Source organism: Neltuma alba, unplaced genomic scaffold, assembly GCF_004799145.2.
Source record: "Neltuma alba isolate B1F8T4 unplaced genomic scaffold, ASM479914v2 tig00001633_pilon, whole genome shotgun sequence".
Taxonomy (NCBI): Eukaryota; Viridiplantae; Streptophyta; class Magnoliopsida; order Fabales; family Fabaceae; genus Neltuma; species Neltuma alba.
Window position 1 is genome coordinate 53,835 of NW_021632543.1, and position 13,520 is coordinate 67,354.

The following is a 13,520-nucleotide window of genomic DNA, read 5'->3' on the forward strand; positions in this document are numbered from 1 at the left end:
AAGAAACGTGCGATGAAACGTGGGCATCCCAGTCTGAAGATGAGGATTATGATGATGATGATGATGATGATGATGATGATGATGATGATGATGATATGATGATGAGAAGAAAAGGAGGAGGAAGAAGAAGAAGAAGAAGAAGAAGAAGAAGGTGATGAATTTGATGATGTTAAATCTGAACCTCATGGTTCTATCTTGAATATTGGTAAGCTATTCATCATGAAGAAGCTGGCCTTTTATTACTAATTCTGTTCAAATTCATGCTTCTATTATTACTCTGAACAAGGATCTAATTACAGAATTAATGAGTATAATAATTATAGCTCAATGTTAAACTTGGAACACATAATCATTCTATTTTAAATAATGGTGGTGGGCGTTTGTTACGTTTTTAAAGTTTGGACACCAATTATGCATAGTTAGGTTTTTGTTGCTTTCCTTTTAAATTATTATTTAGTTGTAAGATTTGAGTTTAGATTTTGATTAATTAGGGGAGGACTACGGCAACTTGGGCTCCAAGATCCCTTCATTCAGCATCCATCTCCAGCACGCCTATGCAAAAAAGGGTTGCATGGTTAGTTCTTTAGAGATCATTCATATGCTCTTTTTTTTTTTTTTTTTAATTCCTCCTTCCTTAATTTTTCATTATAACATTCATCGTCATCACATATTTATGCTCTTTAGTTCATTGTTTCCACTGGATTCGGGAAAAAACACTAACTTTAGCAACACAATAAGTTACATATTGTTGAAGTATGATAGAGCTGGAGATACACAACATTTACAACACCATTCCCTAAGAGCTATAATAGACGGCTAAGAAAGTGAAGTTAAAATGGCCAATACCAGTGGTCAAGAGAGGATTATACCATAGTTCAGGGAGAGAACACTGATTTGTGAGTTGTTTTGTCCTCTGTAACTATGTAATCTCTGTTCAGTACTTTGAGTTTGTTTGATGTAAGGATTTTGGCAATAATCAGTTGCATCATCTGCAATTTATTTAGTTATATTATTCCAGTAATATGAAAAATCCAAACTACCCCCATTTGTTGGCTGTTTCTGCAGTAACTTTTCTTTGGTTCTGTCGACGAGACTCTTGCAGTGCAAGGTTCTAACAAAATACAGTTTAAAATTATGCTTTATCATCTCTGATGTTATATTTGTATCAAACACAGGTTTCATCTTTTATACTTTTAGTTCAGATAGAGTTTCTATAGTGTAGTAATTTTGGGTATTGAGTTGATTTCAAGTGATGGTTAGACTAAAATGTAATTGAGTAATTATTTGTGCAGTGCATGCCAACTGACTTCTTCCATAAGTACATGAGAAAAGAGAGACAAGAGGTGGAGATTGAGACAGAAAAAGGAGTATGGAAAGTCACATTACTTCCCCACATGAAAAGAACCAGAACATTTGCTAGATTTAGTAAGGGTTGGTCAGAATTTGCTCGACAGAATCGCTTTATGATTGGACAGGTTCTCATTTTTGAAATGATTCGGAGAGGTAATTGTCCCAAGTTCATTGTTTATAAGCAAAGGTAATTCATCACAAGTCTTGTAAAATGGTAGGGTTAATTTGTAATTAGCTATTAGGAAATGAATTTGATATGTATGTGTGTATTTCCTATATATGATATGAAATGTAGACATGTGATGGATTCACTTAATCATCATTAATGTCAATATATGTGTGCGTGCTATTGAAAGTCAAACTTTTTAGTTTTTGCAAAGTGATAAACAGTTGAGATTTTGAATTGATGATAGAGATAATACAAGGCTTCAATTTCTTTAGGGGAAAATAAAATTAGAAAAACGTTATTTTTATTTTATGAATAAATTTTGTGGTTCATGTCAATTCATAAGAAATCAAATTAAATAAATTAGATATAAAATAAAGCAAATCATTAAAAACTAGAAGAGCAAAAATAAAATTTCCCTTAACTTTTCCTGTTCAAAGCCAAACTATGATTTGGAGGGCGGGACTCTCTCATAGTCTCATGTCTTGTTTCCTCATGTACTGCACCCCTTATATTTAGCAATTTACTTTCGTTTTCTTTTAAGGAAAAAAATCATCAATCATAAGTAATAAAATAAGGTTTTTAAAATCATTTAGTCACGGTCGGTCCCAAAAAAAAAAAAAAGGATTAACTCATTTAGTTATGTAATTGTGCAGTTTCTCTTTAAGGTCATTTTTTTCTATGCAATTCTGCCATTTAAAAAAAGAAAATTCACCAATTCTTATAGTTCCTGATTTTTAAGCATCAGGCTTCTATAATTTTTTTTTCTTTTACTTTTTATTAGGTTCTTAAAGCTTTTTCTCATATAGCTGTTAGTCTCTATGCTCATAATATATTAATTAATTAAGGGCCCTGTTTGGGTTGGCGTTCAACCCATTTCTAAGCAACTTATTACTAACAAGCATGTTTGGATAATTTTTTCTCCGTTTGGAATAGGTTTTGGTCTATTTAACTTATGAACCAAAAGCTATTTAAATTCTGTTTGGAATAGGTTTTGGTCTATTTAACTTATGGACCAAAAGCTATTTAAATCGTGCGATTCTAAGAAGCATATTAGATCTTATTTTTACCTTTTCAACCATGTTTTAATAACTGTGGAGGAGAAAAGGAATGTGGGAACAAGAGTGGTACGGCATTAGCACTATACATTTCAGTTGTTGTTGTTGTTATTTCCTCCTAAAGGTATGGCATTATACACATATGATACATATATATATTTAATAAAATTCATCTTCAATCATTTTATAACTAAATTTATTATTTCAATTATAATCTAAACAACTTTATTTTTACAAACTTGTTTATTTAGAAAATAGTTCAGTCTCATCTTTAAGAAATTTACTACTCTCTCTATTTTTTATTATAAGCTTTAAATAATAAATTTGGGGACAAAAAATTGGTTGAAATGAATTGAAACTTGAAAGTAATAAATAGGTTATAAATGTATTTTTTATTTCAAATATGCTATTATTATAGATAAGAAAAGATATAAAATAAAATGTATGGAAAGATGTGACTAAAGGGTACAGCATAAGAGAAATAATAAATTACGTACATGTATTTAAAAGTCATTCTTTTAATAATGATGCAAACAACTCCGCTTATAAACTGATTTATTGACAAAAGTTAATTCAAATATAAATCATATTATTCAATCTAACTTTTTTAAAAATCAAATTAAAAATAAGATATTTTTTCAACTGTCAATCTAAACAGGCACAAGGTTGATGTGGATGATGATTAAGTAATATATAATGTAAGTTGCCAGAAAATACAAAATAAAAAAGGAGATTTTTTTTAACAAAATACAGTGATTAAATGAAATTTATTTATTATTGATATAAAAGATAATTACTATGGCCATAATCATCTCTTTGCATCTATATAATCTGTAATCTGGTTTATTTATATGTTATTTTATTTAAATTCATGTGGCAAAATTAATTTACATGCATTCCAAATGAGATTCACGTCATCAGCTATTCCTCTTATACATTAATAAATTATGACTATAGGAATTCATGAAAATCATAACAACACAATAGAAGAAATTATATTTAAAAAAAAACTTTCATGTTAACTCTTCCTTCTTCTTTTTTCATTTAACTTGTAAGAAAGTGAAAACAAAAGAAACTACAGTTTTGGCGCTACATGACTGTTATGTGACCAATAATTATAAGGTGAGTTTGGATCAGGGATGGTAAAACTACCTTATACTTCATCTAATTTTTGCAAACATGAGTTAGGTTAAAAGTTAATTAGTGTAACATATTTTATGTTTGGATTGACATTTATAAAAAAGTCAATTTAACAAGTTGAAACTTATTTAGATTATTAATAAAATAAATAAATTTAGATGTAAAGTGACAGAAAAAGACATGAATTTTATTGAATAATAAATATTAATATTATATGTTTATGATGTGATAGTTGTTAAAAAATAATTAAAATTAAAATTTTAAAAAATATTTATTATTGAGAATATTTAAAATTAAAATAATATATTAAAATTTTAGGAAAAATTGGGAGAAAATCCACCTATTAAAAATATAATTTGTGAGAAAGATCTAAATCAAAATACAAGTGCTTTATATGTATAAAATTTACACTTAGTATATAAAAATTTATCAATTGAATCTTACTAGTTAAATTTTTAACAGAAATTTTTTCTCAATCTTCCCTAAGTCTTATAAACATGATTGTGAATTAAAAAAAAATAGATTTATTGTTTAAAAGATGATTCATTGATATTAAAAACCGACTAAAGGGACTGGGGAAAAAAAAAGAACTCAAGAGATCAATGAAAGGACCCTCTCTATAACAAAAAAGGAAAAGAAAGCATTCTCTTACTCACCTCATGCTGATCCCACTTTTCTCACTGAGTACGGCGGAGAAGGTTTAACGTATGTTTGGTACAAGGGAAAGGAAAGGAAAGGAAAGGAAAGGAAGGAGAGAAAAAATTTTGATGAGCTTGTTATAAAAACTTGAAGAAATGGGGTTATAAAATTTTGATAAGAAGAACATGTAAGATAAAAGAATAATTAAAATAAATAAAAAAATTTTAACCCCACTTTTCAATTTTTTAAAACAAACTCATCAAAAAAATTTCTTTTCTTCTTTTTTCTCTGTCTTCCTCGTACCAAATAAACGAAGTAAAACTTTGATGGGGAAAAAACTACTTTTAGAGGACAAGTTCATTTACTACTAATGCCTGTCCAAATATATATTTTAACCTTAAAGTTATTTTTTCCAACTTTTTAGAGTGAAGAATTCAGTTTGGAAGTCACCTTGGTAATCCCAAAGTGGGTAGTTTAATTTAAGTTATTTTAAGTAATTTTATGCTATAAACAGAAAATATGTAAAAAAAATTATTTAGTAAAACGCAAAATTAAATTTCCGGGCAAGAGAGAAAATAGGTCAATGGACAAAAAAAATCTATTTTATTGATTTTTTTTTTCAAAAACAAGAAAATAATAAAAATTGGCCGATGCACACGAGGTGCATTGACCATGAGAGGATTGTGGCCGTCCAGACGAGCCATTGATCGTCTGAAGACTCAACTCCTCCTCAAGAGGAGTTCGGTAGTTCACACTTCACACTTCTGCAACAATCTCAATCGTAACTCCATGGATTTGAACTACCCTTCTTCCCACACAATCCCTGTGAATGGCACGATTCCGAATGCGTCAAACTCTGTCGGTGGTCGGAAGCCCATAGCTTTGTGGCCGGGAATGTACCACTCGCCGGTCACCACCGCTCTGTGGGAAGCCAGGTCGAAGATCTTCGAGAGGCTTCTAGACCCACCCGTGGACGCCCCACCCCAGAGCGAATTGCTCACCAAAACTCCTTCCCAGAGCAGGACTAGCATTCTGTATAACTTCTCCTCGGATTTCATCCTCAGAGAGCAGTACAGAGATCCCTGGAACGAGGTCCGGATTGGGAAATTGCTTGAAGATCTTGACGCCTTGGCTGGTACTATATCGGTGAAGGTTGCCCCATGCCCAATTCTCCGTTCTTCAGCTTTGCCTTTTTGTGTTTGTAGGTTTGAGCTTTTTAGCTGAATTGACTACATGGCTGGTTTTTCTGATATTATTATCTTAATAGGGGAAGTGGATGACAACTAAAGAAAAGTCTAGTCACCAGTTGAACTTTTGGCTCTTCACCAGTTATTTCAATTTATTTAATCCCCCAATCATTAAAATGCCTATATGGTTGCTCACTCTTCTATAGTAACTTGTTTGCCTTAACATTATTGAATGACAACTTTGATTCTAGTAGTGAGTCACAGTAAACATCCATGTCGAGAAACTGGTATTGACCTAAATTTTAAATGAAAATGGAATTCAAAAGTTTACATTGCAAATGTCTCAATGATGGAGGGAATCGAATTGAAAGAAACAATGTCAGGAGGACCAAGCTGATATTGCACCTATTTCTCGGAGAGTAAATTAAATTAGAGTTTTCATCGAGAGCAACAGACTTTACAGTGAACTGTGTTTAATATCTGGCAATTGTGGGTGAACGTTCATGCTAAGTTTAGGAAACTGTTATTTGATACTTTTATCGTTTTATGTTTGGAACTTTGATAAGAACCATGGTTTTATTTGAATCCTAATCTGGGTGTGTTGCCCAAATGGCTTGTTAGCTTCTGAAGTTTGAAGGAAAATTGCCGTTATTTCAACTTCTCTGTCTTTCGGTACCTGATTTGACTTGGCCAATCTCCATTTGCTTGTGAAACAGCACTGTTCTGATGATGACTGCACAACTAGGCCACTTTTACTGGTGACTGCTTCTGTTGATAAGATTGTGCTGAAGAAGCCAATTAGTGTTGACAAGGATCTCAAAATTGTTGGTTCTGTTATATGGGTTGGGCGATCATCTATTGAGATTCAGTTGGATGTGATCCAATCACCAGAAGGTACATAAATTTAACATATAAATGTCTGAAAATTAAGCATGGTAGGGTCCAATGACAATTTAAAGCAAACTATCCGTTCATTGCCTCCTTCTGTTTGCTCTTGGTGTTTCAAAATATCATACATAAGTTCATTTTGTTCCACAACTTGGCCCTACAAGGTTGATTTTCATAAGATGCAAATCCAATTTCTTTTTTGTTCATTTGGTTTTTTTTTTCCACTACTTGTATGTTTATTAGAATATCATCTGTACCAAAAAAAAAAAATCATTGCTGGCTTTTTCAGACACATTATTAGAAGCATTCTTTGGACAGATGCTCTTAATTATTTGTATTTTTCCAGTGCCACTTTACAAGCGTGAAGAGTTTTTGCTCAGTTTTGTTGCATCTGATTTTTAATGTTTAAATCATCTTTCAAATTATTCAAATGTGCCCTTGTATAAGATCCTTATTGGAAGATTACATCTATTAACCTTCGAGAAGTTTTAAGAAATCATGTTATGATATGCACCATCTGGTTTTGAGTCAGCCCCTTGACAATTTTGTGCTGATTATTGAATATTTTCCTCATATTGCTTTGCCTCTGCAAGTTGAAGAATATTAACTGCATCAATTCTCAGGAAACAGTCAGAGTAATATTTGACCATAGTTTCATTGATATGAAATGCAATGATCAATAAAACATGAATGATATGATGCAGATGGCTCTGAAACATCAGATTTTGTAGCACTGACAGCAAACTTCATATTTGTTGCACGGGACTCAAAAACCCAGAAGGCTGCTCCTGTGAATCGTCTTTCACCAGAAACTGAACAAGAAAAGGTTCTTTTTGAACAAGCTGAAGCAAGAAATAATTTGAAGAAAAAGAAACGAGGAGAGAAGAGGGACTTTGAGAGTGGGGAAGTAAACAGACTTAAAGCACTACTGGCTGAGGGAAGAATTTTCTGTGACATGCCAGCATTAGCTGACCGAGACAGTATTCTTCTAAGGGATACTCGCCTTGAGAACTCTTTAATATGCCAGCCACAGCAGAGGAACATCCATGGACGAATCTTTGGAGGTTTTCTGATGCATCGAGCATTTGAATTGGCCTTTTCAACAGCATATGCTTTTGCTGGATCGGTTCCTTGCTTCCTAGAAGTTGATCATGTTGATTTCTTAAGACCTGTGAGTGTCTACTATGATTATTATTATTATGACGACCACCATCATCATCAACTATCAAAGCTTGCTTGCCTATAACTAATTGCTGTTACGATAAATCCATTAAATATTAATAAATCAGTAGCCTAAATTAGTTTAACTCCACTACTGGTCGCAAAACAAAAGGTATACCTACGTTACATGATTTTGTACTATGGCCAGAGGGGGAGCATGTCTGAATTTTCTGCTACTAAATGTATCAACTATTGGATTTGGTTTTGTGGAATTTAAGAGGGGAAGAGAGGAATACGAAGATAGAGAAGTGCAGAGGATGGAAATGAATAATTAAATGATAATTTCCTTTGTTTAGATATTTAAAATTAACAAAGTAAGAAATTTAATGATAAGAAAAAGAATAATTAGTTACAATATATTCGTATGTTCTTACCTTTCTTTAAAATGGTTAATCAGAATAATTTGGTTGATTGACGTGATAACACATAACTAATAACATAATACTTTATGTTTGGTCTCTCGGAAATCCTGGGTTGAAGGAACTTATTATTGCAAAGAATGGAGGACTTTAAAGAATTATGGATGGTTAGTTGAAAATCCTTCTTTTTCCTTGCGTCCCTCCTTTTAAGGAACTCCCAGCAAGGAGATGTTCTGATGAAGCCTTCCTTTCCTTTCTCCGTCATTCCCCATAGAAATACCCCTTGACAGAGTGATTGCCTCCTCCGTTTAACAACTGTTTTCAATTTTTTAGTAGTTTTAGCCTTCACATTGTGTACCTACAAATTTCACAGATGAAGATCCACATATCTTTTTCTGCTTTCATTTCCCCTGCTTGTTTATTTGTCAGGAATATATTCATTTGCTATAGTAAGGAGTGAACAAATCAAGAATCAAACAATTGCCCAATTTCAATATACCCTGAAGATGAGGAATTAATATGCTGCAGGTTGATGTTGGAGATTTCTTGCGATTCAAATCCTGTGTGTTGTATACAGAACTCCACAACCCAGATCAGCCACTAATCAGTGTTGAAGTTGTGGCTCATGTTACTAGGCCAGAGCTGCGAACCAGTGAGGTAAGTTTGGTGGACTGTACTTACACATGAGCAATTGGTCAGCTCTTTCTCGCATCCAAATGATTATATATAGGTTTTCTCAGTGTTGTTGTTATTTTATAATTTCTCAGCGTCATTTTATTACTTGATATAGGTATCAAATACCTTTTACTTTACTTTCACGGTTCGCCCTGAGGCAAAAGCAACAAAAGATGGATTTAAACTTCGAAACGTGGTTCCAGCGACAGAGGAAGAAGCCCGCCTCATATTGGAACGCATGGATGCTGACAGCATGCAATGATTCAGAATAAAGGAAGGTATTAGTACATTGTTCATAAAATAGAAGTGACAGCAGTTAGCTGTGAAACTTTAAAAATGCACAGTTCCTTATCAGGCTATCTCTAATGTCATAGGTTACAGGAAGTTCGAATTCAAAGATAGAATTTTTCAATGAATAAGTTATTTGATAGAAGGAAACCTTTAAAGCTCTTGCTTTAAAAATACATGCATCTGTTGGGGATGAACAAGGGATCTCCTTATAAGTAGTTCTATGTATGATAAGTTTGGCCACACGTGTATCTTAGTGCACAAGTTTGCCTTATGTTGTAACATCTTCCATAAAACTCTGATAAATGTTGTTATATTTTGTTAATAACACACCATCGAACGTTATAATTGCTAAAGAATGCTACAACTTGTGTTTGGATTTGTTTTAAATAAGCTCGAAGCATGATCCCTGTTCTTTTCATACGCTGACTGTTGAAACTTAATAGTCCAGTACTCCACTTAGTTGGCTAATATATTTTTGTTATGTATTGACCAGTTTTAGTTGTATATAGTTCAGATTAGATGACTTCAGTACATAAACCTATACAGTACATTCAGTAAACTGAGTCTTTCTCCTCGATTCTATCATTGTGTCTCTCATCCCGTTCCCTGCCTTCAAATCACATACACTGACTAATATGCTCTACTTTAAATGGCTTATGGGCAGTTTGGATAAATATGAGTACTTGAACAGGTTGGAGAACTCTATCTCAAAAGTTAGTTATTGTTGGTTATTGAGGTGGGAAAATTATTACACTTTAGTGCTTAGCAGCAATACTACTGAGTAAGATTATCCATCTTACTGCTCTGATTTTTATTAGAAGGCACCTCCAACCGCTGAGGCAAAGAAAAGTGGTCAAGCCATTAAATTGGTTTGAAAATAAAATATTTTTTTTTCAAATTTACCCATATTTAAAACCATGAATTACATCTTTAGAAGTAGAGCCGGGAAAACGGGCCGAGCCCTAGGGCCGGCCCTTTTAAGCCCTTTTATAATTTTTTTATTTTTTAAATTTTTTTATATAATATTAATGTTATTAATTTTTTATATTGTTAATAATATTTCAAATATTTAGTTATTATTATCATTTTAAAATTAAATTTAGTTTTAGACAATAATTTATCCAATTAAATTTTTAAAAAATGGGTTAATTTGGACTTTAATAATGATTTGATTTATATTATATGCGTTGATATTTTTAAACTATATATATATTTGATAATAGAATATTTTTATACTTATATAACTTGTGATTCTATAATTTGAATTAGAAATTCATGAGTTTCAACAACAATATTTCTCACATTAAAGTAAAATAATAGTTAGATTACAAAATTTAAAAATAAAATTATTATAAAGAAGAAAAATTTGATATTTTTGTTATGAAAAAAAATAATTAATTATAGTGATGATGAAGTTTCAAAAGATTAATGATAGTGTTTATTTATTGCACAATTGCATTATAGATAAAACTTTTAGATGTTGTTATATTGTTAATGAATGTTTTAGATGTTCTTAGATGTTGATGAATATTTATATATAATAATATTTTATATTTGTGACTTAATTTTATTCATATTTATGTTTTTTATTAATAATTTCATTGGTTTATTTTTATATTTTTATAAAAAAATATGATAAATATAAAAAATAGTATTTTTTTTTAAACGGGCCAAAAGCCCGCGGGCTGGCCCTGGCCCTGTAGCTTAAGGGCCGAGCTTAGTAAATTGGGATATTTTTAAAATTTAAGCCCTGGAGGGCTGGCTCTTTTAAGCCCTTCAGCCCTGAAGGGCCGGTCTTGATTCCCGGCTCTATTTAGAAGTAGAGAAGGAAAGTTGCGTACCTGCATCAAATTTTAAAGGGGGCAATCTTTGAAAAATATAATTAATACCCCGCTTGGTGATTTATTATGAGCATTATTCATTACTTCTAGAAAGTGTTATAATGGAAATAGAGAATATATTTTTATTAATCAATTGGTCATATTACACTGAAATATTTCACTTTATGACACTTCATTCAATCTTGGTTAGAAGTAGTGGAGCAGAAAACAGTGCCCAAAGAAATAGAAATTATGATGGGAATCAAATTACTTGCGTACTCTTTAAAACGGGCCATACTTACTCGATGAAGCGCCAGTCATTTCATCTTAAGCTGAATATATTTTTCTCATATGATATTTAGATTTGGGACTATTGGGAATTTTTCTTTTGTCTTTTTTTGACATGGGGATTTTTCAACCAGTGACATAGCTAGTGTTGACTTGTTTATTGTTTATTCGATTATGTGACCTTTCATACATATAAATATTTTGAATACTATGATTAAAAAAAATGAATAAAATTAAAATAATGAAGTGATATTAATTCGTGTAAATTGCATGCCTTATATTATTATTGAGTTATGAGTGGATTGGTTAAAATTACCTGTAGTAGTATAACATGATACTTCTCTAGTCCTTAATATAAGACTTATTTAACTAATTTGATTAGATTAAGAAAGTTAGGTAAATTAGTTAATTATAAGAAATGTAACACGTTTTTCCTAAAACACCATAATCATCTTTTTAATACCCTTCCTTCCTCTTCTACTTATTATGGTTAAGGAGTATCCATAGGGGTAATTTAGAGAAAATTGATAAATATGGAAAATGGATCTTATATTTAGGATAAAAACCAACTCAATAATTGGATTCTATATTAAAAACCAGAGGAGTATGTAGTTGATTTAATAACAGCAATAACACGATTACGGGAATTTTATGTAAACTATTGAATTAAATTCACTTGAATGGACTTATGAATTTTTAAATAATAATAAAGATAAAGTCAAAATTTGGATGAAATACAAGGATTAAATGAGTAATCTTCTCAAAGAAACTATCAAGTGTGACATTTACAAACGCATGAATGATGATAAAATTCAACTAGGATTAATATTATCTTTAGTCCTTGAAATTTAATCTTATTTTGGTTTTTTTAGTTTTTGAAATTTATTCTTATTTTAGTTTTGGTTTTTGAAATTTGAATTTCATCAGCCAAAAACACGTTTCTAGGGGTTAAATGTCTTTAGGCAGGCTAAAATGAAATCATTTTAAGAATCAAAATCACTTGTTTCAAATTTTAGAAATCAAACCAAAGCAAGGTCAGATTTCAAAAACTACAAGTAGTATTAAGCCATTAAATTTTACAAAATACATTATTAAAGTAATGCTTGGAAATGAGGTAGTGAGACACATGTTTATACAAAAATACTACTTTCAGCCCTTAATATAAATAGTTTGTTTGACTTTTATTTTAGTCTTAAATAAACTTTATCCTTCATGTTTATCTATTTTTTTTATTTAGGATTTCGTAGTTCTAACTAATACACTTGATTAGCAAAGATATTTTAGGAAAGATAACACCTATTGACTATAAATAACTAACTTAACTAATTTTCTTAATCTATTTAAATTAATCAAGTAATTCTGGTATTAAAAGATGGGATAATGTAAAAAGAAAAGAGAAGGATAGTATTTGGTTTCACAGACTTCACGTGACAAACCGGCCAAGTGATTACAACGGCACAAATGTACAGAGTCAATCCCATTCGAAGACGACAAGGTTTGAATCAGCCTTGAGATTGTCTCAATGTCTCATAACAGTCCCTGCGCGTGTCTCCATAATAATAATACTACCTCTGATCCTAATTATAAGATCCAGTTAACTAATTTGAAGAGATTAAGGAAAGAAATTAAGTTAGTTATTTGTAATAAATAGGTATTGTCTTTCCTAAAATATCTTTACTAATTAACTATATTGGCTACAACTATAATTATTAGAGGGAATACCTTGAAAAAAATGCATAAATATGAGAGAGAAAGTGGATTGGGGTCTTATATTTAGGACCAAAATAAAAATCAAATAAGATCTTATATTAAAGAGCGGAGGTAGTATTATGAATATCCCCTCCGGTCATAGGACCCTTATATTTAAAAATTTCACTATCCAGGTAATGGATTAAACTTCAACCACATGCCCAGGTTTTTGCAGAACGCGGAACCAAACGACGGAAAAGAAAGGGACGCTTCTGAATCTGTGAATAACCAAGAATGTATCTTGAGTCCCAAAAAAAAAAAAAAAAACCAAGAATGTATCCGTACACGTCCGAAATTACTTGCTACTGGTGACTTAAGAAAATTAGTCAAAATTAAATTATAGGATGAAGGTGTTTTGTTATGCGTCCATTAACCTGCCTAAATTATTTTTTTATATATATTTAACATCTGAAATATTTTTAGTGCAGTTTTACACTTATCTACTAAAATATAATTTATGATGCTAATATATCTGATAAAATATTTCAGAATACCGGTTATACCAAAATATAATTTAAAGTGTTAAATGCATTTGAAAAAATATTTCGGAATACTAAATTATTACAAAATATTTAAAATACTGAATGCATTTGAGAGTGCTAGATGTGTCTTAATCTTTAATTATAATCTTAAAATTATTTCATCTTTTCAATGATACTCTTAATACCCATGTCTCAAGCTACCCTTCC

The 13,520-nt window shown here is 31.1% G+C and overlaps 1 protein-coding gene across 3 annotated transcripts; it reads left to right on the plus strand.

The window, feature by feature from the left end:
• The first annotated feature begins 5,046 nt into the window (after positions 1 to 5,046).
• On the plus strand, positions 5,047 to 9,904 carry LOC114760004 (acyl-coenzyme A thioesterase 9, mitochondrial-like). Of its 3 annotated transcripts, none has more exons than XM_028949257.1 (6): positions 5,047 to 5,505; positions 6,257 to 6,434; positions 7,133 to 7,599; positions 8,537 to 8,665; positions 8,799 to 8,961; positions 9,639 to 9,904. In XM_028949257.1, exons 1-5 carry the CDS (start codon positions 5,143 to 5,145, stop codon positions 8,943 to 8,945), a joined length of 1,284 nt encoding a protein of 427 aa, XP_028805090.1. In that variant the 5' UTR covers positions 5,047 to 5,142; the 3' UTR covers positions 8,946 to 8,961; positions 9,639 to 9,904. The 3 variants fall into 3 exon arrangements, with proteins under 3 accessions (XP_028805090.1, XP_028805085.1, XP_028805078.1); XM_028949252.1 differs by lacking the exon at positions 9,639 to 9,904 and adding an exon at positions 9,058 to 9,361; XM_028949245.1 differs by lacking the exon at positions 9,639 to 9,904 and having other exon boundaries at positions 8,799 to 9,361.
• The last annotated feature ends 3,616 nt before the right edge of the window (positions 9,905 to 13,520 follow it).